This window comes from Rhea americana, unplaced genomic scaffold, assembly GCF_003343005.1.
Source record: "Rhea americana isolate MKP2758 unplaced genomic scaffold, rheAme1 scaffold_2, whole genome shotgun sequence".
NCBI classification, from domain to species: domain Eukaryota; kingdom Metazoa; phylum Chordata; class Aves; order Rheiformes; family Rheidae; genus Rhea; species Rhea americana.
Window position 1 is genome coordinate 8,716,513 of NW_028186149.1, and position 27,925 is coordinate 8,744,437.

At 38.1% G+C, this 27,925-nt stretch overlaps 1 protein-coding gene across 1 annotated transcript in view; it reads left to right on the plus strand.

Moving 5' to 3' along the window:
• GALK2 (galactokinase 2) overlaps positions 1-27,925 on the plus strand; it is a 50,314-nt gene that overhangs the window by 17,956 nt on the left and 4,433 nt on the right. Inside the window, exons 6-9 of the mRNA XM_085303432.1 lie at positions 8,165-8,263; positions 10,801-10,953; positions 15,464-15,674; positions 24,774-24,975. Coding sequence (XP_085159558.1) covers positions 8,165-8,263; positions 10,801-10,953; positions 15,464-15,674; positions 24,774-24,975 — 665 coding nt within the window. The remainder of the gene's footprint in view (positions 1-8,164; positions 8,264-10,800; positions 10,954-15,463; positions 15,675-24,773; positions 24,976-27,925) is intronic.

Genomic DNA, 27,925 nt, shown 5'->3' on the forward strand with positions numbered 1-27,925 from the left:
TCAAAGGCCATAATCTTTCATCAACCAAACTGATAACCTTCTTTTTGAGTATGYTAGAGAGCAGACCAAGTGGAGCTGAGATTGCTGTGCTTTTAAAAACATTCAGATAATATCTGACAAATATTTTCTCACTTCTGAAAAAATATAAGCATAATTACCTTGAAAAACATGTATGAAATTTAGCTAATTGGGAGTTTGTATGCAAACTGGAAGCAGATGGTAACTGTCAGCAATCAATTCCTAATCAAGATCAGGTATTAAAAATCAGGACACTTCCTGATGGTAMAAAACCCCTCAAAAATTAGGCATCATTTTATACCTCATCATTTTATATGAAACATAGTGCCTTATCCCTTACAAGTGATTTTATATAYATGTATATGTATATATATACACACACATACATAACACGCACAGACACCCAGATACATACAGAAAAAATCCCAACATTTAAGTGACTCTAAATATGTCTTAAGTGATGGAGAATATTTTCTTTCTACTCTAAAACTCAAAATACTCATCTTTATCTGTAAATGTATCTTTTCAATTTTCAGTTCTGTATGCTGTGAATCAAAACCTGTAGAAGTTCATGAAAAATCTGCACTAGGTCCTAAATAGACTATAAAATGGCCCACATTCATTGTTTTACAAGGAAGTGGTAGATTGAGTCTGACTTTTCAAATTAAACTGGACAAAATGATAATGAATGTGCATTAGAGAACAATTATTGTGTTGGCATAGAGAGACTAAATGGACTTAAAGGGCTTCTCTATATTTTGACTCTGCAATTCTGTAGATATTTAAATACTGAAATTGCTCAAATTCACATGGGGAGTAGACTTGGAGCACTGAAAACGACAATCTAAAAATAACTTGTTCTTTTTTCAAAATATTTTTCTTCATGGAGCTTTCCTTCACAACCAATAAAATTTAAAACAGAAAGAACATTGTTTTTGATTTTAAAGTTCAGCTATAACTTTTCAAGCATTGTTGTATGTAGAAAATCTAGCACATTTAACTTCAACTGAAATTAGCTTATATAAAACCACTGATGTAGATGTAATTTAATACTATCGTTTTATAGATAAGGCTCCTTTATTTTGGTTGCCATCATTCTGGGTTTGTATATATCAAGTTTCTGGGTAATGTAGAGTAAGCTGTTCCAAAAAAGTACTAAGCAACACTCATTCTGTTTTACTAACAAATATTTGCCTGTCTCCTACTCACTAATTGTCTTGCTCTTTTAAGGGGTTTAATCTTACACAAGTTTACTTCTTTCAAGTTCTATGTGAGATTGAAAGGGATTGATCACTGGTATGGAACATATTGACAGTGACAGTTATATAGGGACAAATTCTATCACAGTTTACATACTGTCCAGACCCACTGCACTGAGAGAAAATCAGAGTAGTTGGCCCTTGGCCTCTTTGCAAGCAAGGGGACTGTTAAAGTTCAAACTCCCTTATCTATTCTCACTCAGATAATTCTTTAGGAGGTTTTTATATTAGTAGGCTTCTATTTTTAGGAAGATCTTTTTARGTAGGTGATCAAAATTGTAAGTTGTAAGGTTTTTTGAGTAGGTGGTTCATTTGCTTTYATTATGCAGTAGATACCTGAATACCTTTGAACCCTTGGGCCTTGATGTTCATTATACATTGGATTAAATTGAAAGAAACTAAAATAAATGATCAGGAAACAGAGATTCAAATGAGTTGTACTGGGTGGTTCAAAATTTATCATGCTGCAGAAGTATCAGGGTGTAAGAACATAAATGGTGCAAAACTAATACAGTGTTGGTGACTGGAAATAGCCAGAAAAATATTCCTTTACCTGCCTTCCAACATTTTTAAAAGATCAAAAATACTTAGCTGAAAAAGCCTGAATTTTAGCTGTTTCATATGGAAAAGTAAATTTTTGGAAAAAAAAAGTACACACTAGTGAAAAGTATCATTTTACTGAAAACCACTTTTCCATTTAAAAAGCCAAACAAGGTGACCTGAGGCAGAGCTATTGATRAGTTCTTATTACAAGAAATCTCTCTATCTAGAGTAACTACACATAAGGCAACTAATAATAAAAAATCACAACCCTTGTCAGCCTAAATTATATCTCCACTAATATGATTTCCCAAGTTAGACTTTCCCCATGCTAGATAGGAAGTCTTGYGGCTCAAAGATAAAATGGTTTTAAGTGGTAGTGATTTCTTTCTTTGTAACCCAAGATTGACTTGCTTCTTATCAGGAAGAACCTTAAATAGTTTCAAACAAAAAGCAGAGGTAGTTAGTCGAGCTCTCAGATCAAAGGCTAGCCTGGGTCTGCACATGGGGCCCTTTACCGGCATACAAATGAGTAAGCACTGCCTCTTGCAATAGAATACATTCATTCTGAGCAGAGTTTAGAATTAAGCCTCTGAGAAGAGAGAAGAGGGAAGGAATAGCATGAGAAGGATAAAAGTTTGCTATATTATTGGTTGTTTTAGCTTTTTCCAAATGCTCCAAAGTTGTCTGAAACATAAGAGTTTAGTTTTGAAATCCGTGGGAGACAGCAGCTTCTTTAAATAGATTCTTACTTCATATATATTTCTTAATGCTTTTAATGTGTCTTATTGTGCGAGTGAATTATATGCACTAAGATGCCGTTCCTAATGATGCTGCTTTGTACAGTTTTGTACAATTAAGGATATTGTCATTTAATATATTATTTTTTGTTGGATAAAAAACAAAAAAAAACTTTAAACTTGCTGTGTTGTGTAGCTCACTGATACTAAACATCTCCAACTCAAACACTGCCAATCTGTCATTTGTGCCTGCCAGGAGATGTAAAAGCCCTACTTGCATTTGTATATATCACATCAGAGCTGTCATTTGAAAGCTGTAATATTTAGTGTTTCTTGACAGATCAGCAGGGAGACGTGAAGGTTTAACTCACCTACCAGCTACTACCACCATCCTGTTATGCTTGTCCCTCTCACACTTGCAGAGCCTAACTAGACCAATTTTACAAAATAGCTAAGGTATTGATAGACTAACTTGAGATATTTGATTCCATCCCAGCTTCCCTATTTCTTTTTACCACTCATGGTTACAGACCTCACTGCAGTCGGCAGGAAGGAGCACTACGCTGCAGGTATTTCATTGCAAAGCACATTTAAGCAACGGAGCACTGCACAGAAGTGGCTGACACATGGTCGCGTAAGCTGTCTTTGTGACGATGGTGTCAGGATGGTCACCTCTGAGAGAGAGGTGGAATAGTAATGTTGAACTGGTTGAAGTTGCTTTATCATATGCCTATGTCAGCACTAATTAACAGAGATTTTATGTATGTGGCTCATTTGCCACATAAAAGTAGTAGAAGATACAATGAAATTGTCTGTCAGTCTGAGGAAAGCCATAGGTCTGCCCCTCTCCTTCCTCATAAACCAAGACTGTTAAACTGAAAAAGATTCAGCAAAAAGTCACATGGATGATCAGAAGTACAGAATGACCTCCATAAAAGCAAGCTAAGACTCTTTGGAAAAATGTGCTTGAAGATGATAGAGGTCCATAAAATCATGACTGTAATTGATGCAGTGGATAGGAATTAATTGTTTGCTGTCCCTTGTATTATAAGAGCCAGAGGGCATCAGATGAAGCTAGTCAAGTACATGTTCAAAATGGACAAAAGGAGATGGTTCTTTACCCAACACGTTGAGAATTCCTTGTTTCTGGATGTTCTAAATGCTAATGGGTTTAAGGCGAGTCTGGTGAGTTCATATACAAGAAACCCAGTACAGGTCACTAAACGTGCAGAATTCACATTCAGCTCAGGAAGCTGTTCATCAAAACAGTAATTGGAATCTGAGAGCGTTGTGGGGAAATATCATCTATACTCAGCCCTGCTCTCATACTAGGATGCTGCTTTTAGATAGAAGACACAGAGTTAGCTGGACTTTTGGTCTGACCCATTAGGGCTGCTTTTATGTTAATACGTTCTATATTTGTATTCTGACCCAAGGCTTTTAATATATTTTTGCTGACAACCTCTTACTTACTCATGAGCATTAGATGTGTTTTTCTTCTTGCCTGAGGATTTTTTTTTGTTTGTATGAAAGATGAGATTAAGGGAAATATCTTCTGATGTTGTTTGGGCTTTACTTTTTTAACTATTATGTCAAAAATATCACATGGCTTGTTTAATACCTGGTGTAGATGACAGCTTAGGACTTGCTGTCTGCATGATAGATAGTCACAAATGATAGCCTGGGGTAGCTAGCCCTGCTGGAACAGCTTTCCTGGAACAGTAATACAGAAATCAGAATACATTAGCATATGTGGATCACAGAACTGTTGGGAGAAGGAAATTTTTGATTCATCTGTTTAATGAAGTTGTTTTTTCTTCTGGAGTTACAATGCTTCTGTTCAGACCTATTTGTACTTTGATTTTAAAATCTTTTTATTCCAGTTTTCATTACAATCATCTTAGAAAGATTTTAAACCAATCCTGCAAAGGATTCCCTGAGACTACATTCTTTAGAGAAATAAGCCACAATATTGGAAATATGGAGATTTTTGAATTCCCATTTCAATTTTATGACTGATCGACATGACTTAAAGTCACGTAAACATCTGTGCTGTCTGTAAATTGAAGGTAACAGTAGCCTTATTGGAGTGTTTTAAAGTGAAGTCTGTTTGTAAAATTCTATGAAGACTTAAATTATGATTTATTAGTATTTTTGAAATAAAGCTTTAGGGATGGGGAAACCATTCTGATGAGTCTCAGGTGTGCAGAGCATTTTGTGGTTAGCTCTACGRGGTGAACTCTTGTATGGATAAGAATATACAGAATGGAAGTGTGGCCTATGTGCGGTTTATTCTTTCCTCGGTATTTCGCATTTTGCTTTCTGAAGTACAAACATCTGCTTTCACCTAGCTCTACAGTAATGCCTGCTGAGGACCTTTTTATGGGTCCATTATTTTATGTAGAAGCTGTAAGTCTGAGATCTGGTTTAGAAAAATCTGTCTTTTTTCAGCTTCTAGTAATGAAGTYGCACATACTTACAGCATTATCATCTAAAAATCCCAAGTAGTGATTACTAATTACCAGGAGGGAAGAGATGCTCCTCATTTTATTGAGGAAACGAAGCCATGATGAGTTAAAGGGACTTTCCCTGTCTTGCAAGAAACTTAACGTGGAGCTAGAAATTGTGCCCAGACCTTCTGACATTCGGTTCACAGTTTCAGACAWATGACTGTCTTTTTCCAAGTGTTAAGTATGTACACAAGGCTCTCCAACTGAGTCTTCACACTATTTTCCAATGTTTCAATTCAGTTCCTCTGAACTTTGTCCTCTCATTAGTTTTAGCAAAAAGGCAAACATTTGCCCATTTGTTTCAATAGTAAGTAGAAAATGCTTTCTGTACAGATGACGATTTCCCCTCCATTCATGTGCTTCTCATCCTAGTATTCGAAGGCCAGCCTGTGTCAGTGAGGGCCTGTTTAAATTAGAAACCAAGTAATGTTTCAGGGATGCCTTGGGCTGTCCTGTGGAGAGGGTTCTTCTCAACGCTTGCCAGTTACTACTTGGTGGTCCTGCCAATCCTTGCCGAGTTTCAAAACAAAGGTTGCTCAAGCTCATGCAGCGCCGTCAGCCCGGCGTACGCAGCTGGACAGCTGGTGAGCTGGGACGGAGCAAGGCCCAGTGCCTAACCAGGCACGATTCACCCGGCCACGTAAAGGGACAGGGGAGTGGCACTGGCCTAATTGTGAACATTCCTCCTCTGCAAGACTCCTGATATTTACTTAATAAGCCCAGGCTCAGAAAATCTAAACGATTTAAGCAGTCAAGCAGTAGCTGATTTGTATATGGAGATGACATGCAGCCAGACTAAGTGAAGGGTGAAATGCTGAATTTCTGAGTTTTGCAAAGCTTTATCCGGCAATTGCAAATGAAATGCAGTACCTTAGGCAGCTGTGCCCAAGAGTGGAACGGACAGTGAAAGTGCCTCCGGAGCTGCCCTTCAGGCCAGCTTTGCAGGGCCACATCTCCTACTTAAACATGCACGTACCATTTGCATGGTCTTGTTGTATGAACCCATGTGGAGAAGTTTCTATTGCTGCCAATGAATAATATTCATGAACCTCAGTCTGATGTATCCTGCCAAAGGCTGCCAAAATCAGCTCTGTTTTCAGAGGGGCAAAGGGCAGATTCGTAGAACTGGCTGAGACATGCCTCCATTTCCACATGCCAGCAAAAAATGTTTGTAAATAGGCATGCCTTCATATGCAGAGAGGAGGGAGCATCTAGAAAATGCTGCATGTGTGGAGGATTATTCTTTATTTTCCATAGAACTATCATTCTATCATTAAATGGAAAAAAAGAGGAATGTTACATTTGTATGGGAGTCCTATATAGTAGCATTTCATTCAAAATTATTTCCAATTTTTAGTGAATTAGGGACACATGATGACTGGATATTAAACTTCCATTGATGAGGGTAAGAGATCTAAGGTTCAAACCAGAGGTGGGACCTGCAGTTCTCCAATGAGAGAGAAAAGCAAACCTTGATAAACTCAGCCTTCAACAGAAGTTAGGTATTGGGATATCACTTTTTGTTAAAAAGAAATAAAAATCAAATGTGTGACCGTTCTATACTTTCTCAGGAAAATAAAAGCAGCATTATTTCTGCTCACCTTTTAAAATACACAAAAGCAATGCAGGAAAGGAGAGACTATCTTTGCTTCTTATGCCCTCCATGTTCACTCATTAATGGTCTTACGTGGTCATTTAGCACTGTATGGCATCCGTATAAGGTGGATAAATCCTTGTTCTTTTCAGTTTTGTAAGTGGATCTGCTTAACCAGAAACACCAGCATGGGTCTCTGATGACAGTCTCAACTCCCTTGATGTTTGATTCAAAGAGATCCGGTCTGTGTAGCATTTAGAGTAACTTTGTTAATGCTCGTTCGATAGCTTCCTCCTATCAGCCTAAGATTTATTGAGCATTTCTCCATTGTGGGCTGAGAAAATTAGTGGTTTGTGAATTTGCAAGTGGTTCAGCCTGATTACATTGATCTGAGCACTAATTTTACAAGTTTGTCTGTGGTGTCGTTACAGAAGTGGAGCGAGTGGGCAGGCCGGTGCACTGTACATACCTCCCTCCTGGTGTGGTGATTTACTGCCTCTATCTGCTGTGTTTTACAGTTGTGTGCTGGTTAATGTCCCTGCTTTGCTGGTTAGCTTGTTATAAGTCACATGATGCTACATCTTTAGTGGGGAATCTGACTCTGATGTTGCCACTAAACTGAAAAAATGGGCTGTTGCTTTTCTAAAGGCCTTTTCACAGCTGTCCTGTGGTTACCTTGCACTTAATGAAACAAAGTGGTAGGTGCCGTGGTATATGGAAACATGCTTTCCTATTGACCTATTTCCTTGTGAATACTCTGTGTTCTTCAAACGTTCTCCAAGACTTCTCTTGGTCTGATGGCTGAAAGCTTTCGTGTATTTATTATTTTTGACAATTGTAATACTAATATTCTGCACACCCATATTACCCTCTGACCTCCAGGTATCAGAACGTAAGCTATGCCTAAAATGTCACAGAAGAATGTGAATCACATATAATTACAAATCATATCAGATAAACAATGTAAAATAAAAGTACTGCATCTCAAGGAAAAATGACAAGCACCATTGACTGGAGTATTTACAAGGAGAAAGATTTCCTGAGTTAGGTTCAATACCTAATCTCTGATTATGGAGCCAGTATATTAGTGTAGTATAAGGTAACAACTTGCTATCATTCTATAAGCTGCCAAGATGCATACATAGATAAATCCAATTAATAAATCAACAATCATTTTCTGTTAGGGCAGAGGGGGCGAGATGAATGAGGAAGGTGGGGGGAGAACTACTGGCATGGAACGTCTAAATTAGAATAATGTGAAAAGCATTGGACTATAATAGGCTCAGTAGAGGCTGAATAATTTGTTCTTTTCCTTCAGAGCAAAAGGAAAAAGGGACTATGTGGCATCTTGGTTGATACTAGTTTACAGCACTTACTATGCAATATACAATGGTCTCAGAGGTCTACCTTTCTCTCCTTCATTTTCTCACAAGTTTGTATCTAAGCACTGTAAAAGTAGGATCTTTTGTCTTGGCTGAAAGTTCACATTGAATGTTTTCTCAGGTAGAACTTGCAGAAATTTGTGCAAAGAGTGAACGTTACATCGGCACAGAAGGTGGAGGAATGGACCAGTCAATATCTTTTCTGGCAGAAGAAGGAACTGTACGTGATCTTTGTAATCTAAACTAACAATGTACTGTTAATTAATGTAAACAAACAATATTTTAACATTTATCTAGCAGACAGAGGAGAAATAGGAATACCTTGGCAAGCAGTATAAGCTCTATTTCTATAGGAGTGAAACAGGAATTGTGCGTAAACTTATGTACAATTGAGTACGACAGGTTTGAAGGAAATGAGAAATGGAAAGAGGAGAACATAAAAAGACATGGAGAAAGATATTCTGGGAGAGCACAAACTTCCATATTGCGTGGCTAATTTATCACTGAACTTAGAATATTTCCCATATAATGAAATCTAAATGTTCGGTATGTCCTGTATTCAGTGCAAATGGGATAATTATTACAAAAATGCTTTCTTGAAACTTCTTATAACTAAACAGTTCTAGGAGTTTTTGCCAGATCTAATTACAAGGACAATGGACATTTTTTCCCCCAGTTTTGCTAATACCAGACAATTCTGTGGCTGGATTCTGATGTGAAAGGTATTTAGCTGTCTTAAATGTGGTAACAGAAGGTGGATTGGCAGTGATCTATAGGACCTGCCAAGCTGTGCATGAGTACTCACAGTGGAATTTACAACGGAATCCATCTACTGCCCTAGAAGATGCACAGGACCTCAAAATTCAATATTCAAACCTAAAACCTGTCAAAATACATTTATTGAAATTAATGTAGCCTCTCATGAAAAACCTTCATTTTGCTTATAACTTATTTGAAGGGATTTTATATTTCCATGGTTTAGGGGCCATATGCCACATCTTAGATGAGTCTATAAAAAAAAAACTGTTTCCTAGAATTACACAGAATATGTTTATTTCCACCATGAGACATATGTATTTTCAATTTCACAACATCGCCTGTACCTACTTTGCACCTTTCCTTCACACTTTAAACTGTTAGTAGCACACACAGAGCTACACCCATGCTGAAGGAAGTTGCAGACATACAGAGGATCACATAAATGGAGACTTGGAGGTAGTGGTCAAAAGGCAAAGTGAATATTAGGAAAGATCAGAAAAGAAATGTCCTCAGCTCAGAAAACATACATCTTTGAGGGTGATATTTTGGAGGTCTGTAAAGTCCTGAATGGGTAAGAGAAAGTAAATTGGGAATTCACTGTTTTTCATAACAGAAGAACTAATAAAAACACAGTGAAATTAACAGGCAGCTTGTTAAAAACAAACAAGAGGAAGTTTGTTTTTTTCAAAACATTCATTGTTAAATTGAGAAATACAGTACATTGTGGAAGCTAAAAGTTCGAAAAGGGTTCAGAAAGGACCTTATTGGATGCCTTGATAGAATATTAGCCTATTTGTGACTATTAAATATAAGAGTCTGATGCATCTTCGAGTGCAAGTATAACCACCATACTCTCTGTTTCTGAGAAGAAGCAAGAATATAACAGAAAGATCATTTTTTATGTCTCATTTTTATACCCTCTCTAAATGTCCTTTTATGGCAACTGTCAGAAATGGGACACTGGCCCAGCTTAGTGGTGCATTCTGATCTAATGTAGCAGTTCTTAAATGGGTATACTTAAATGTAAGCGAGCTTGTCTTCCTTGATAGTAGTTTTGTGAAGTAGTTCAGAATCTCAGTGGCAGGGAGTAACACACATGCTGGACATAATGTACAACCAGATTTGTCATTGTTTGTTTAGCACTCTAGCTGCTTAAGGAACTCTCTGGAGGTGAATAATGCCAAAACCAGTAAGACATCCCTGCTTGCAGAATTACAGACTATTCTGAAAAGCCAAAGCAGGGCACATGATTTACAACTTATCCCAGTGAAAATCCAGATGTGGATTTAATCTCTTGATTACATTACATCCTGAATTTTTTAATTAATGGATTCCTAGCTTATTCCATGAAAAGGTCACAAATTGTTGGGAACATGTTGGGAACACTCAGCCCGTGTAAGGCACAGTGAGGCAAGAAAATCTTATCTCAGAAAAAGGGAGACAGTAACTACAATTTTATATATTGTTTTGGTCGATTTCTCTGATTGTCTGTAGGTAACATAACTGTATCCAGTCATTTCTAAAATTCTGTTAACATTCTATGCCTCAGTGAACTGAATCTTGGTTTAATAAGAAATCAGCAGACTAAGAGGGAGATGGGCATTGGTGGATAGCAGGGGAATGTGAAGCCCCTTATTTCTAGTAGCACACACGTTAGCTTCAGCCAGGTCTGTTCTTTTCTGTAGATCAAAGAAAAACTGTAGTCTTAAAACAAGCAAGAAAAATAGGTTGGGTGGGGTTCTGCGAAACTCTGAAAAAAACCAAAAACTTAATGGAAACATTTTAAAATCCAGCTACAAGGAAAGGGTTTGAAACGTCTGTGTAACTTGGCCAGTGAGGTTAAACCTCTTTTCTCACTGTTTCATGTCAGTTTCCTTCATTAACTGTCCATGGATTTTTCAAGAGAAAAAACATGCAAATTTGCATTTGATTTATATAACTAAGTGCACTGTTAGCTAGTAGTAAATTAAAACTAACCATTCATTTTTCTTCTGATAGGCCAAGTTGATAGAGTTCAGTCCTCTGAGGGCAACTGATGTTAGACTTCCAAGTGGAGCAACGTTTGTTATTGCTAACAGTTGCATTGAAATGAATAAAGCAGCAACTTCTCATTACAATATTAGGGTAATGGAGTGCCGTCTGGCTACAAAGGTAACGTATGGCTTTTGTCAAACTCTAATGAAACCTTCATGTAAGTATGTGCTTTTCCCCACTTCTGACCAATCATGTCTCTACTTTAACACCTGGCTAGGTGCTACTTTAGCTTTTTTTTTTCCAGAACCAGACGCCTCCATCTGTGCAGAAACAGAACTCCTGCAGAGTTTAATGGAAGTGTAAGGACTATGCCCTTATATAGAAGGTTTTGTGATTCAGTTCTATTTATTTTGTATTATATTTGAATGGTGGTAATATGTCTATTTTTCAGCGAGATATTCTTAGTTAATAAAATAGACTGTTTCTAATTAAAGCTGAATAATGACAAATAATGGAAAGCAACCAGTGTGGTCACATATTTATATGTATATATGGTAATAGATGTTTATTTTCTAGGATTTAGAGTACATCAAAGCCACTGGTTAGAAACCTGGAAATATTACTGGAAGTGCTGAATAGCAGCACGTACATTAGCAAGAAGTTTAAAGAGGATTGACTCAAAGCTAAACATTTAGGTTGTGCTGCCAGGTTACAGTTTGCAACTAGCTCTAAAATATATGGAATCTGAATATGACAAATTCAAGTTCCACTTTCATTCTGGATTTGATAGACCATGTTTAGGAAGATGTAGATACATGGATTGGATACATAGATTGGAGTCTATTTTAGAAACAGAGAGGGTTATTCTTTGATTGACGTGAGGAGTAAGTACACCAGTTCACTGCAACTATATCTAACAGAGTGCTCTCTGACAGAATAGAATTAGGGTCACAAAGTTCAGACAAAAGTTTTAAAAAGTGCACTGTGAAAGTCCTTGCCAGAAGACAGGTCAAAATCTGAGCAATGCTCAAATATATTTTGAGTATGTGCTGGCATAACAATTCTATGAAAAGTTACCATCGTTAATGCTTAAAAAAAATAAAAAAGAAAGATCTGTAGAGTTTATCAGATACTGACAAAACAATTCAAAATGTGGTGGTTGGAATGGTTTTCCAGGAGGGAAGCTAAACTTCAGATGGCTTTTTGAATGGGCTTTAAACACTAGTGTGAAGAACAGCTGCATTTTAGCAGTATATAAGATATGGTACAAATAATAGCACCAGTGACCATAGTTAAAGCTGTTGTCATTAAAGTTAACAACAAGATTCTTATACCCTCAATATAGTTAAAGAACGAACCTCTGTGTGTAGGTTCTGGCATATTTGAAAAACTTCTAATTTAGGACAGTTAACTGACTAGCTCTTTTAAGAAGAGTTTCCTTTGAAAATTTTGCATAAGAGACACCTTTGTATGTGTCTTATTTTAAAAGGTAAACCTTAGCACAAAACATGTTAGGTCGTAAGGCCTTTTGAAATATTGATCCATATGCTAGATTTTATGAATTACATCAGTTTTCTAAATTGCTTTAAATTATTGGTCATGTGTAGTAAACTGCAAAAGGAGGGGAGGAAAGATGACTTTTTTATGCTCATGTGATGTAATCTCTGAAAAAGTACCTTTAGCAGATACATTATTTTAAGGAGACTAACAACATACACCTGTATTTTTGAACATATGCTACCCAGACAGAAAGCTACACACACACAGAAAATATGTTGAGCCAGGAAAAAACGTTGAGCCTATCTTTAGGAACAGATCACAGTGGGGTGAAAGAGGGCAGGTATGTAAGTGGAAGCAGGGACGTTCTTTAAGCACCATTAAGGTAATGCAACTATGAAGTAGCATGCTGGGCCTCACAATAATGTTTTAAAGGAAATTCTTATCAGTAAGTGCCTTAGGGTAGACTTTTTCCCTCTCCTGCTTTTATTCTAATATTTCACACTCTTTGCAGAAAGCTCCATTTCAGTAAAGATACCAACACAACATATCCTCGCTGGCATTAGTGTAGAACGTTTTGAAATTGCTCTGTCCTACAGCAAGTGAGCTCTTGATTATCCTCACAGTTATCTTTTTCAGGGCCTGCTCCCTTCCCTTTTCTTCTGGACGTTATTTTCTCGCTTTCCTATTTTTTCCCTCTGTTGTTATATTGTACTCTTTGGTATTGCCTCTGAGTGCTTTTCTATACTCCATTAAACAGTATGTTTAGAATCTCTCATGTTCCACAGAACACTCAATTCCAAAGGACATTAACATGTACTTTGTATTTCAGAAGACTCACACAGTAGGTGCTGCAGGATGAATATGAGCATTAGTCAATACTAAGCTCTCCCCATGCTTCATAGCGTGTGTTTCACTTTACTTTCAGCTACAGTGTGGTGCCAAGAACATCTGCAAACTGGGATGCCGTTAAATCAGCTAACATTTGTTAAATGTGGAAAGATGCTGAGATGGCATTATAGAGATGTAAAGCATAAGAAAGCAATGTTGCTATATAAGGGCTTAGTATTCCTATAACTATTCCTAGTCAGGCTTTCTTGTATTTATATTTGTCCTATCATGTATTGAGTGTGTTTTCCTCTTACAGTTACTTACAGTGCTCCACTGTGCCTGTCTTGGACAGCAAAGGCTAGAGATACTGTATCCTGGCAGTTGAGAGCCAGCTGAATGATGTCCACATCTTTAATCCATCTAGTCAGAGATCATCAGGAAAATGTCCAACTGTGGGATCAGTATTGGGATTACTTTTGTACATTTAATAGATGAGATTTTTTTTCCAATTTTTGTTCTGTGTCCATTAGAATTCTAGTTGCTGCAGCTAGATGTCTTTTAAAATGCTTTCTGTTTGCCCTTAACATTTTTCTCAGTGATGTTAGAATTGAAATTTTGCTGTAAGCAAAAAAGTTCTAACCCCTACCCACTGGTCTGAAGGGGTCACTTTCCATTTAGAATATTTCTTCTGTAAAATGCCACAGTAGGCAGCTCATCTGAAATGGGCCATTTTTCTTCAAGAATAGAAATGGGAATAGATGTGACAATACATATGAGAAATTTTTCTAACGAGGTTAGTTACTAAAAATGTAGAAAGATTTTGTTGAATTATAGAGCATTATTTTTTTTTCCTAAGTTTCTGATACTAAAGTCTAGGGGGTGCTAAACATCAAGATTAAATTATGGGGAAAGAAATTTCCATTTATTTAGCCTTTGAAAACCAGGCTAAAAGAGACCTAATCAGTATTTTACCTGAAAATTTTCTAACTCTGATTTCTGTGTTAGCCACTAAATGCTGTTGCTTCTTTCTCTACCACTGGACATAAAACGCTGTTTTTGTCATATGATTGGGCTTTTGATTGGATTTTGTTTGTTCTGCTCTACTAAGTTTCACATAAACCTTAACAAGACACTAGATGGCACCAAAAGTGGTTAATTTTTATATACTGCAATACAGCAAAACTGGAAAAGTCCCTGCAAAGTTAAGTTGGATGACAGCAGCAAGGTAAAATCTGCTGCAGATAACTGAGTAGAAGATCTCCTGTTTAAACCACCAGTTTTATGCTGTAACTTTGCACAAAGTGAAACAAATTCTTTTCAGGCATGTATGCAAATCCCATGCATTTTTTAACCTAGGAAGTTAAACACATAGCTTTTCTGAATTGAGGCCTAAAAGATTTCAAACAAGTCTTGCTCAAAATCTGTGTTTATTGAAAAGAATAACAAAACATACTGGGTGAAATCTTGGCCCTGTTGATGAGAGATTCAAAACAAGATTTCTTTCCTTGGTCTTCCTGCACTGCTTCAAACACTCTGCAAACATACAGCCTGATCTGGCATTTCTGGAAGCTTTAATCTCAGTTTAAATGGTGCAGAATTGGAAGCATGTCATGTACTCATAAATCTAGTAAAACTACCTTGGCAAGTCCCACTAAACTGTCTTTTAACACTGTTGTAGTCTGTTGAAATTAAAGATAGTATGTCATCAGTAGGATTCCAGAATGACCACTTAATAATACCCTATCATTTATAATACTAGAAATATTCCACCTCATGAAAACATGAGGAAAGCCCTCAGCTATTTTCATTAGGCGTAGGAGAACATCCTCACATTTCAGTGACCTACAGAAAACTCTCTCTGACATTTCTCCTTTAAGGACTCTCGTGTGTTAAAATAACTACTGACAATTGCCAAAACATCACAAAGACTTAAAGCATTACATACATGTTGGATCAAAAAAACATCCATCCATCCATCTGTTTATCTATAACTAATTAGCCTAATAGTAATCACGAAGGAACAGAGCAGATTCCAACTGACCCATCATAACCTTTTTGTAAGGCTGAAAACTTTAAGGAGGAATCAGTGGATCTGATATCCAAACAAATAATGCCGGTAAGGTTTTTACAGAGAATGGCTAACCAGGGTGTGTGGGGGAGAGAGATATCTTTCATTCACAGACCTTTTATAAATAAATGTAATGGTTATCTGCTGTGTAGTGATAGAAAATGGTTTTTGATGGTTCCTGATCAAGAACTGACAAGAAAGTATTAGTCTTAATGCTGCTTACAGACAATTTAATGTTAGTTTAAAACTAGAAGGCAAAGTATTATTATTATTATTATTATTTAATTTTAGCTTCTCTCAAAGTCAAAGGGCTTGGACTGGAAAAAAATGTTGAAACTCCAAGATGTGCAAGTCAAGCTAGGAGTTAGCCTAGAGGAAATGCTGACCATTGTCGAGGAGGTATTTCACCCTGAGCCTTACAGCAAAGAGGAAATTTGTAAATGCCTGGGAATTAGCCTGGAGGAGCTCCACACTCAGATCCTTAGTCAAAACACACAAGATGGTAAGTGTATATGAGATAGTATTTTTTTAGTTTACAATATTTGTATTATATAAATTGTTTATATATTAATAAAGTAATGCACATAGGAGTCATGCCAGAATAGTTTCCCAGAATCTTAGGGGGCAACTGAAAGAACTGATCTTATGATTTTCATTCTAACGTTTAACCTAAAATAGTGAAGCTGATTTTGATTGAATTGTTTCTAAAATGGTAGCAATAGCAGATCACTTACTGTTTTACATTAGTCTGTATTGTTTTGGAATCATCTCTAAATAACCCAACTTTTATTCTGGGGAAGAAAAAATGTAAGCTAGGCTTTATTTTAAACCATAGTTCTAACAAAATCAAACATTTTGGATAGACAGCACCATGAAAATGAATCCTGAACACTCTCCCTTAACTGACGTTAAAGACCAGTATGGGTGGAGCTTGTGTTTCTACTTTTGACATGACAAACTTGAGCACTTCATAAAATGTGCACTGGGTAACATGTTTTCTAGATATATCCTGAGAAATAAGCCCCTGTCACTGGCAATATTTTTTAATTTTAGAAAAGTGTTGGTGAAGGTGAATAATTTAATATTTAAAATATCTCCTATGTATTCCTGCTGATGATTACATCAGGTAGTCATGAGTATGGGCACACATTAAATGCTTCTGTAAGAATTGTTCTTACCATTCTTACAATTACAGTAGGGTTGCTAATAGTACTAAATAATAGGGAAGATTTATGAAGTGATTAATTTGCATTGAATGGTTTCAGAGAGGTATATATTTTATGTATATTTATTAATAACATATATATACATATACACACACAGATGCTTATATTTTGATAATCTGTCTATAGGGAACTAGTGTAAACATTATTTATTGACCAGGAACCAGATTCTGAATCTACAATGCTTGTTTTGTGTCCCAATGGTATGAGAGAGTGTAAAATTATATTATTGTCTAATTACACTGCTGGAAGGGTACCAGCATGGAATACAGTATCTTATCCAGCTCTTTATCTGGATAAAGGTATCACGATAACTGTGATGTATGTATATGAGGACTATACTGAACCATATACCTGTACTTTCTAACATTTTCATGGGAAACTGTAGGGTTCTAAATCTTTTATATTGTCCCTTTACTCTCCCCTTTATGAAACAACATAAGACTGGTAACTGACACATGTTTATACTCCATATACCCAGTTTGTAAAACAAAATTCTACAGTTCTGTAGAACTGAATTGTTTATGTAAGTTATTTTTTTTTTCCAAAAACCAAAGCCTGGATGAAAAACTTAGCATAAAAGCAATAGAAGAAAGTCAAAGGAAATCTAATACTGTGGCTCAGAATAGTGTTTGCAGATGTTTGCTGAATGGAATCTCTTAAATTTGCATGACCATGATTTCATTTGATAAGACCAATTAAAATGGGTTTATACTGTAAGCCTCTTTGCACGTACGATATAAAATTAAATAACAGATTTCTGCAAAACTATATGCAAAGAAGAAATAAGACAGATACAGAGAGAAGGAATCTAAATCCACTGTTTGTTTTTGTTACACACTAAACAAATTACATTTTATGTTGGCTTTGAGAAAGCAGTGGCTGTTTGACAAAAATATTTTTCTTTCTTCCTCTCTACTTTCCCATTATATTTTAATGACAAAACCTGGCTTCTTCATGCAAGAGAAAATGTACTGATAAGTAATCTCTGTAGAGAATTTCAGAATGTTACTGAACTTTATTTTACATGCAATATAAGATATCTTCCCCGTAAACATTTTATCATCATTTCTGATAAAATACTATGAAGTGTAAAATACTTGCATGAGAAATGAAGTATTAATTAATGTTATAACTACTAGTTAAATATTGACTATTAATATTAGTTAACTATTTCATATATTAGTTAAATCATTTATTGGTTCTCAGTTCTGTAGCTGAATATAAATTGTCAGCATTTTTCATTTTTTGCATTATTCAAAGTCCGGTGACAGTTACAAATAATGTTTTGTACTTATATTGTGTCTTATGTTTAAGGACCTGAAAATGCTTTAGATATATTATTTTAGCCTTAAGTCCACCTTCCCCTCTACTGTTCCAGCAACAAGTATGTATACTGTATAAAGTTTATATGCTTACGTAAGACTGACAAAATCAGAATGCCAGAGCTCAAAGACAAATGGTATAGACAGGAGGCAGGTAATAAAGGATTTCTGCAGCATCTTCACTACACAGCCCACTTGCTCCCCAGGTTTGGAGAAGTACAGATGGTGCATAAAGCCTCGCGAGCCTTCTGGTAGTTGTTCCTTGGCCAACTCAAAATCCTGAGTTTAAATCCTCCTTGCAAATGTTTACACATGGATTGCACTTGTGGCTTGTGAGCATCTCTAGAACAAATAATATTTATTACTTTCTAAGGTGCACTATGCTATAATTTTGGCTTGGACTTGAGTGCTTCACAGAACATTTAGTGTGCGGTGGTTGTGGGACATTAAGTATTTATAAGACTCACCACAAAAGGATATTCTTCTCTTAAACAGTGTATTCCCTTAACCATAAAATGTTTTTTTCTTCCTAAATGAGGTATTCTTTAAACCAATTTTTCCTTTTCCCATATAAAATTGTAATCTAATTTTGACATTTAAACATGGGAATGGAATTACTATGGGAGGAAAAAGCATCCATTTTCGGTGTGGGTTTGGCTGTTTAACTGCCCTCCCATTTGTCCCCTGGAAGGATAATGCTCCAACTCAGCTGTAGCTTCAATGTGTGGTGTTTGAATAGCCTTTCATTCCTGTTGCCAACTAGTTTATGGTGATCTTGGTGCAAGAACAATTTTAACTTTCTTTGCACAGAAAGGTGTATGGAAAAGTGGATTTCTCGATGCACTACCATCACCAACTCGGGCTATCCAGGGATATGTGAGGTTCTGCCACGTGCAATAGAAGAGTCCCCTTGTCTTATGAAGAGGAACATTACCTCTAAACCAGTGCCCCCGAGAGCACTTCCCAGCCTGGCGGCCCGGGTACTGCCCCAGGCACAGCATGCTCTGCGTCATGGAGCAGCGTGGGCATCCCCTGCAGATGCGAGGAGGAAGCCCAGCTGCGTGGGCCAAGGCCCGCAACGGGCACGCGGGGGAGGCAGGCCTTTGGGGCATGCCACAGTTCAGGCATGGGCACTGAATTGCAAAAGTCGTGTTACAGCTAGCATTTCTCTGGAGAAAGACTTACTACTTTAAACCAGTAGTTATCACAGTCTCAGAGCAGGTGTCTGCTAAATGGGTCACCAAATCCAGCAATGACTTGTCCCCTAGCTTACTTTTGGACAGCCAGATTGCAAACAGCTACTTGAGCAGTCCCAGTAGAGTAAATGTTCCTCACTCAGGGTAGGGGGTTCACAGTCTGGCTCAAATTAAAGCCATCTGGCAGCATTTTCTCGTACACATTATGAGTCAGAAACCTTCACCCTCTTCATGTTCAATCAGCAGGATACCTAACAGAGAAAGGTACTGTTCGACATGAGTAATGGTAGGAACTGTCCCCTCCACGGTTTTGAGTTGGTGAGTTTTCCCCATTGTAAATTTCTAACAGTCCCATCAGCCATGTGTAGCTCATTAATCTACAGTGAAATATATCTTAAGAAGCTGCAAAGCAACCAGAAAAAAAAAATACATATAGCCTGAAGTGGCTGGTCTTTAGCTAAAGGTCAGATAAAATTGTACAGGAAGCCCTAAAGAAAGGAATCTGCTGAAGCAAGAACAAATAATCAGAGTTGCTGAGAAGCCACAAGGTTTAATTATAAAAAAGAAAAAAAATCTCTAAGTGGTGTGGATGCTTTCATTACACAATTTTCATAAACTTAAAATTTAAAATATGGCAACAGAGTAGAAAACACACAGTAAAGTCCTCCGGTATATTTGACCAACCCACATTTGTTTGAGACTAATAGCCCAGGATTTTTGTTTGCTTTTAAGAGATTTTATATGGATTTTAAAAAAACTGCATTGATGTTAGTCTGGTAGCATCTTAACAAACTGAAAGGTTCTTGCTGCTGTATGAACTGTTAGTGCATTGGACAATTTCACTATTTATTTCAAGATCATTTGGTGAATTTAAGTGAATTCAATCTAGTTGTTCAGGGGTGATGTTTCTGAAATTCTCTGCAGGGAAGCAAAGTTAGGATGCAGGGAATCCATGAAGTGTCAGCAAGAATCACTGACCTTCTCTGAAAAATAGGTACGGACCGGCAATAGGAAGCAGTTAGCAGTGGATGAATTCCATGTACAAGATGCACTCTGTCTTCTTTGAACTTCAGAAATGCATTTAGTGAGACTATAACCTAGAAGAAGGATTAGCTCCTGCAAAAACAGTCTGAATGAAGGTAAAATATTTTAAGAACTTAGTGACAAAATGACAGAGCAGATAAAAGTATAGGATTCCTTAATTTCCCTAAAGAAAACTTTATTCCTTAAAGCTATTTTATTCCTTAAAGTTTTCTTTGATCTCCTTTCAACTTTTCATATTTGTTTTAATTTCTTGTGATTTGCATTTGTTTCATTCCATGAAATGTATAGCTCAGCTTCACTTCATTTCAAGAAACTTTTTGTAGGTGCAGCCGATAGAGTACAAATCACAAATCCCATATTGTTTCTTCAGAAAGGGGAAAAAAAGACCCCAAAACTCTTATTATACTAAAATCAAACAGTTCAATTCTACATGGCAGAGCTTCACAAAGTGGCCAAGAAGAAATATTGAGCGATACTCAAAAAATGTTTTGGACAGCAAGATTCTGGTCAGAGATTACATTCTTAGCTGATTTGAATCTCCTTCAGTCTGAATGGTGCTAAGTCATATTAAGCAGAGCACCTGCACTGGATCTTCCCCAGATCCCTTGATGGAAGGAGCATGACTTTAGACCAGCCCCAGACAGGTGGTTTTTTATGTCAGAGCAGTAGTAGTCAGAGCTGGTGTCACTACACCGGACTTTCAGAAACGTGGTGATCCTGGTTCTTCCCTAGTCACCAGAGAGAGGGCTGCCGGGGGGCGGCTCAGGGCCCCGGTGGGGCGAGCAGGCCCCTAACCTGCCTTTGCACTGGCGGGAGGTGGGCTGAGGGCAGTTGTACCCCTGGCTGGGAGCTAAACTCCAGTGGGAGAATCCAGGCCTTTATGGCTTCCTGGCGGAGGGAAATGTATGGAAATTTTCAGTCAGGTGAAGTACATAACTTCCATTAGCTTCTAAATGCTTTTAAGAATCTGGCTTTAGTTCCCCAAGCCGTGCTCTTCTGCTCTCCTCTGAGCACAAAGAGGAAGCCCGTGTAACCTGTTCCCGCGCAGCCCCCAAGGGTTTACCTCTGAGGGCTTCCATGTTTTTTTTTTTTTTTTTTTCCTTGCAGAGCCCTCCAGCTCTAGTCCAGATATAAACTAATCACTTGTACACGCTTAAGTTTTTGTTTCTTTTAACCATGGCAGAATGTGGCTTAGGAAATCATTCTTTTTTTATTTGCAAAAAAATGTGGCTGCTTTCCCATGAAGCACACAGATTTTGATCAGTTTGTGCACTCTGAAATCACTGGCTCCATAGCTCTTTGCCATAGTCCATTAATTCAGATCTTATTTATGCAGAGTGATACACGGGCTGGTGACTTAGCAAGAAGATTAAAACGTAGATATAATTTTTTGGAAATATCATGTATGCTCTGCTATTTGTTATTGTATGGTTAATTGCACTACACATGCAACATGTAGAAGAGGATTTCTCTATTACCAGAGGCATTTGGTATTGATAGTTGAAAATATGTGTATTGGTACATTGCTTTAAAGTAGGAATTAAAGAATATACATGTTTGATGTCCTGAAGATAATTTTACTTGAACAGAATATTACTGGAGAGAAAAGGCAAACTTAAAAAAACCCTTCTAAACACAAACAAAGCTTTCTGAAATAAAATGCTGCCACAAACCATCCAATAGCTACTGTAACGATATTAAACTAACCAATATAAATTCAGTAAATGTCCACAACAGAGTCTGAAAACAACGTACAGCCACTTCCTCTCATTTGCAAACTGCTCGAAAGGGCTGCTTTTACATACAGTCAAGGTCGCAAATGCTCCCCTCCATCAAGCCACACTCTCCTCAGAGCGAATGCTGTCAAGGACACGGCTCAGTGTTTGGCTGGCAGCCAGCTGCTGGAGCACCCATTCTGGTTGCCAGTTCATAACATGACGAGCAGAACACAACCCCGGGGAGTTTTAAGGTAATCTGGCCAGTAGAGCATTGCTCTACCAAAGGGTGGTCTCCGAATCAATCACAGCCTTTGGCAAGTCTTGTGCCTTAAAATTGAAAACAGACATGTTTTCAGTTCATTCTTTGGGTTACTACTGTTCAATGGTGATTTACAAGAGAGTGTGAGCTATGGCAATCTCTCACGCAACTTCAGATATTCCCTAAACAAATGCACATTGAGAAGTCTCCTTGCTCTAAAACAATGGCTTAAAAGAAAGGAATATTTAAAGAGAAACCATCTTATAAAAATGCCAAACAGCCTTTCTCCAACATTTGTAAATACCAAGGCATCGCTCTGCAATACACAGCACAAACAGCTCCAGTAGCCATGAAATACAGTGGGGTAAAAACACCTCTAAACGGGAAAACAGAATATGCCCTTCTCGTGTTAGTCAGCGATACTCTCAAGAAATTCTTGTTTCCGTGGGACACCCAATTACTTCATTTCACTTCTCATTTGAAATGCATTCAGAAGGCCTGTTCAGAAGACAACAACACTGTTTCTCAGTAGGGGCTGTATTGAATTACATAATAAATACCACCAGAAGTAGAAAGTTGCTATGTTCAATATTTCTCTATGATTTTAGCATATGTATTGATGTCTCCCTCAGCACTATGTTTTCTGCATTTGCAGTCCTGATTTACACTTACTGTTTTGGAGAAATGTAACAAGATTAGACAGATACTGAAGTTTTAGGCAGTAAGGGGTGCATTCTGGAGTATTCATGAGAGACTTAAAACTGGACACAATTTTATTGCCAGTCTTTCAGGGAAGATTTCTACATATAATTGCAATTGCAGATTACTGAAGCCATCCGAAGTGGTTCCAGACCTTGGCTGCCTACATAGAACAGCCAGGCAGGAATCTGCATGTTGGGGTTAGGTCGCAAATTCTGTTTTAAATACATAGCTTGTCTGTCTTCTCTTGACTTTTTACCTCTATTTAAATATTTCATCAGCCATTTTAAAAAGCGAGAGAGACCAGAAACTGAAATGAGAAAAGACTGTGTGGCCCAAAGGAGAAATCATGCATAGAAGGGAATGGAAGGATGCTCAGAAGTGCTCTACCAAGCACCAGTGTGCTACAGTAGAGAGGAAATTAGGAAACATACTACAGTAGGTGCTGCAAATACAGGATAAGGTTAATTTATCTAACTTTTACTCAAACAAGCCAGTCTGATCAAAAATCTGCAAAATTAAATTATGTTATACATGTACGTGGTGAGTAATATTTCCTCAATAACAGCTACAAGCCTATAGCATTAAAACCAACAAAATAGAGAAAATACACAAATAGAGAAAAAACACTGAACTATAGTATGAACCTTGGCAAGACAGAACAGTTCTTGGCTATTAGTTGTGAACCTAATCCTCCCGTAAGTAGGAGCAGCTGGAGGAGCTTTCAGGCACAGCCATCCCCTTCCTCGTTGTGCCCTGCTCTCGGGTTCCCACCCAGGCTCAGGGGAGCCTCCTGCCCTGAGGCACGCGCAGGCCCGCACGCCCTCCCACCCGTCCCTCGGCAACCGCTTAGGTCACYGGCCATCGCAGAAAAGTCTTAGCTCAAGATACTACCCTAGGTCTTGGTCTTAGTAAGCCAAAGCTAAGCGGTACCTGGCTGGGCTGGTCATCTCGTCACGTCCTCAGAGGCAGCAGTGACCCTCCTGCACGCAGCACCCGTCAAAAACCAAACCAGGAGCACCTGCCTCCTCAGTATGCCTGTTCTCCAGTGTTATTTACAGTCAGGGTGAGCCTGTATTGTGGTGTATTTGAGAGGGCTTCCTAGCCTGGGCACCAGGACACTTCAGTAGTAGCATTTTTATTAATGTCACTTTCAAGGAACTGCAGCTTTTTAATAGGAAAGGGGGGAACTGTTACATAGTGACATGCAAATCAAGCCTGGTGCATTCACCCAGAACCGCCTGTGGGAGAGGAGGTGCAGGTGAGGGCCTGTAGGGTGCTGCACACCTGTCTGGTGGTGGCATGATTAAGTTTTGCTACTATTTTGAAATCCTGAATGTATTACATTAATGTGCTAATACATGTTACTGCACGTCTGCTGCTAATTCTTCAACTTGTAACTTGCCTTTACAAATAAAAAGGTGGAAATGGGTTGGTCCGGTAGCAGGCAGCGAGGGACCAGTGTTGGGGCTCACGTGCAGAGCTGGGCTGGGGAAATAAATGCACAGCCCAGGGGTGGGTGGGGGTGTGGGTGCGTGCGCTTGTGCGCGCGTGCGCGCCTGGGTGGGTAGGCTGCGTGTTCCTTATACAACATCTGTGTGTTATAATCATGCGCACGCTATCAGAATGGCTAAACTGAGCTACGTCATCTCTTAGATGGTGTAACAGGAGTTGCTTCTACAGTGCATTTATAGGGGTGAAGTTTTGTATATGTCTAGATAAAATTCAAAGTTTTTTTTTAAAATGTGAATGTTGCAAACATATCTGAAAGATGTTTCCATTTTTTATTAAAAACTAATAGATTCAGATAATCACACCATTGTAAATGTGATCACAACTGCACTTACATGAAGAAAGGTTTTAATCTTTCCAGGATTTTTTTTTTAATGTTCTCTCTGGTATGTATAAAATGAAAATGATAAAATGCTAACATTTTAGTCTGATGAACTCTAAATACTATTATATTAGGGCTTTAAAGAATAAATGCATTTTTGCGGAAGACTTTCAGCCTACAGAGTTCTAACATAAACTATGAATTATTGAAACAAATGTAATTCTGCTATGTTTTTATGTGTTCCTTTTTTAGTAGATATTAATGTCACTAATTTGTAGTATTTAATATTTTCATTTTGTTTAGTTTCTACCTTTAAGTTATACCAGCGTGCTAAGCATGTGTATAGTGAAGCTGCCAGAGTGCTGGAATTTAAGAAGATATGCAGTGAAGCACCTGCCAATGCAATCCAGCTGCTGGGAGAATTAATGAACCAGAGCTATATCAGCTGCAAGGAAATGTATGAATGCAGCTGTCCTGAACTGGATCGGCTGGTAGACATCTGCCTGTAAGTCTTGACCACAACGAAGAGTGATCGCCTGTTGAGAATATTGCTTGAATTGATGAGAAAATATGACGTTGTTGGCTATTGCACTTTTTAAATGAAAGTATTATTGTCTCCTATTACAAAATTAATCTACGGGGACGTTACATCGTCAATTTTTTCTCTACTGACATCTGTGTAATACTTTCAGATGAAAGCTCCAGTTTATGGCTTTATTACAGACTTGGCTTTTGGACTGACTCATCATCGCAAGTGTTACACTAGATTGTGTTGGCTATTCTTTTTCTAAGTTGAAAAAGGAATCATAATTGGTTTTCTTAAAACCTCATCTTAGTTGTTCTGTTGGAACTGTAACTTTCTGCATACTTCTTAACCATTTCAGTACTGCCACCGTGGAAATCCTAGGGCATGAGCAAGCTGTTCCAGATTCTTAGCTGCCTTGAAATCCTAACAGTATATTGTGAAATATTAGAGCTTTCTTTTTTTAACTCTAGGAGAATATTGCGTCTAGGGCATCAGATACGTTGGAGAGCGGCTGATCAGTTAAATGAATGTGTTTTATAATAGCTAACACCCTTTGCTCCTGCTCGCTGCATTGTGTGTCTGAGCTTTCTCCACATTATTCAGTTCTCGTTCCTGCCCCAGCTTCATTTTTCCAGCTGGGTTCCCTCACTCGGTTTRGTCCCAATAAAACAAGCCCCACTCAGCTCCCAAATATATTCCCTGAGTGTCRTTTTGTCTCTTCTTTTCTCCCTCCTTTCCCTCCCAGTTTCATATCCTGTAGCCTAAGTAAATGGAGTTTGAGAAATGGCATGAAATGAGCTGGAAATCACATGTTGTTGTGTGTAGCAGGCTGGTTTTTTTTTTTAAAAAAAACTTTCCTACAGTAGAAGATGAAATCTGGTGTAATCGTGTTAATACAGAAAGTAAAAATTAACTACTTAGTACCTGCATTCTATTTAATATTTCAGCCATACCACAGCACTGGCACGAAGAGTGTGCGCACTTCAGTCCCTCCTGATTTCCACGTGCCTGGTGCACTGAATCACGGGACAGAAACATTAATGCTAACTTTGGTCTAAATGCAGTGCCTCTAGAAAGAATTCCATGGTTGTGATCGTTTTAACAGTGGCTTGGGGGAATACGCAGTTGCCCACCCAGGTCTTCCCAGTACTCCGTCATCCCTGCCTCTGCCCCAGCTACCCCCTCCTATCTGCTTCTCTCATTCAGGTCTTAGTGGCTCGTGGTGATGCCACCTTCCTGCTCCCTGTTACAGCTCTTGCTTCTCCTTGGAGAGGACCTTGCTCAGTTTGGGAAACTCTGCGCTGAGCTCGAGAGTTAAAAGGCCAAATGTTACTGCCCTACCAGAAGGGATGCATAGGATGCCGTAACTGYATAACTGCTTGCAAAGTGTCACATCCTTTCTTTAAATCTTTCACAGTCTTGAAAAAAACAGAAGTTCTCTTTGGGGTTGAAGCTAAAAAAAAAATGAAGGTCTTACCTTCTAAAAATTAAGATTACAACGTTTTCTTCACTGGCAACATTTTTTTKKGGGGGGGAGGAGGAGGGCGGGATTAAGAAACCAGCCTGGCTTATAATGAAAATATGAATTTTACAAATAGGCAGCCTGCCACATGCATTCTTGGTCATGCTCATTTTGTAAGATGTAATTATGACTTACCAGGTTTGTAAATCGATATAGAATAACATATAGTTGATTATATAGTACATTAGGTTAGTGTGATTTCTTTTGCAGACAGGATGAAATGGCCCCTGAGCCAGAGAACTACAAACTTAACTGATTTGAAGACTTTTGGACAGATTATTTTGCATATGGGACACACATGCTGTTTTGAGATAAAGCTCAGAGAAGGCCTGATAGCCATTGGACAATCTGATAGCAATTTAACAGTACAATTTTTGTTCCCTCTCTTGGGAACAAATTCTCTATGCARCGCGCAGGCCAAGTTCAGTTTATTGTATCACATAATGGAATAAGCTGTTATAGTAACTCAGACGATGAGGTGATTCCAGCGTGGTTGTCCCAGCTACTCAGGGGGGAATTGTTCGTGCATGTGAGAAGGGAGAACAGTCTCCAGACTGGCTGAAGACAAAACCCGTCTGCAGTGAGTTATGAAGGATCTTGGACTGCAAAGTCTTGATCAGCGCAAGGTATCAGCAGCCTATTCTATGATGCCATTTACAGAGGAAAAGCCTTAAGAATTAACTTCTGCATTATTTTTAGTCACAGTTACTACCCAGTAATTCATAGGCAATAGATTCTATCTGATGGCCGAACTTTGCAAAAATTAGTAGCGATTTCAAGTGTCTTCACTTAGGGTATCCAGCTAAATCATACCAATAGGGGCTGTTCTCAAAAAATGCTGGGAGAAAACTACCCTGTCTCAAGCAGGAGAAAACAGATCGGTATAAAATGACAGCTCTGCACTACAGCATGCAGCTACCTGTGCTACATTTAAATAAACTAGYGTGGACCCTGGCAGCGGTCTCTTGCAGCGCGAAACTCAGCATGGGGTGACGTTCTGTGTTTCTTATTTATGCTGAGTTCTGTGTTGCCATGACTAGGCAGCTGCTGCTCTCCAAGCTGACTTGGGTATCGTGACACCAGCTAGCAGGCGGTAGCACAGACAGCCACAGAACCCAAAGGAAGGGAGTACACAGTTAGGATTTTACTAAATTAAATTAAAATTAATCGGAGCATTTCAGTTCCAGGGACCAAAATATAAATAGCGAAGGAAAAAAGTGATGTGTGCCCATGTTACATCAGATTTCTTTCTAAATTACCAACAGAAGAGTCCRTGGCTAGCATGGTGAGCATAGCTAAGCACCACAGTAGAGTGTAGTCAGTGTGAAATGATTTTTAATTGTTACTGTTTAATGATTTTAATTGTTCTTTATTACATTCATTGGATTGAACAAATAAATTACTAGT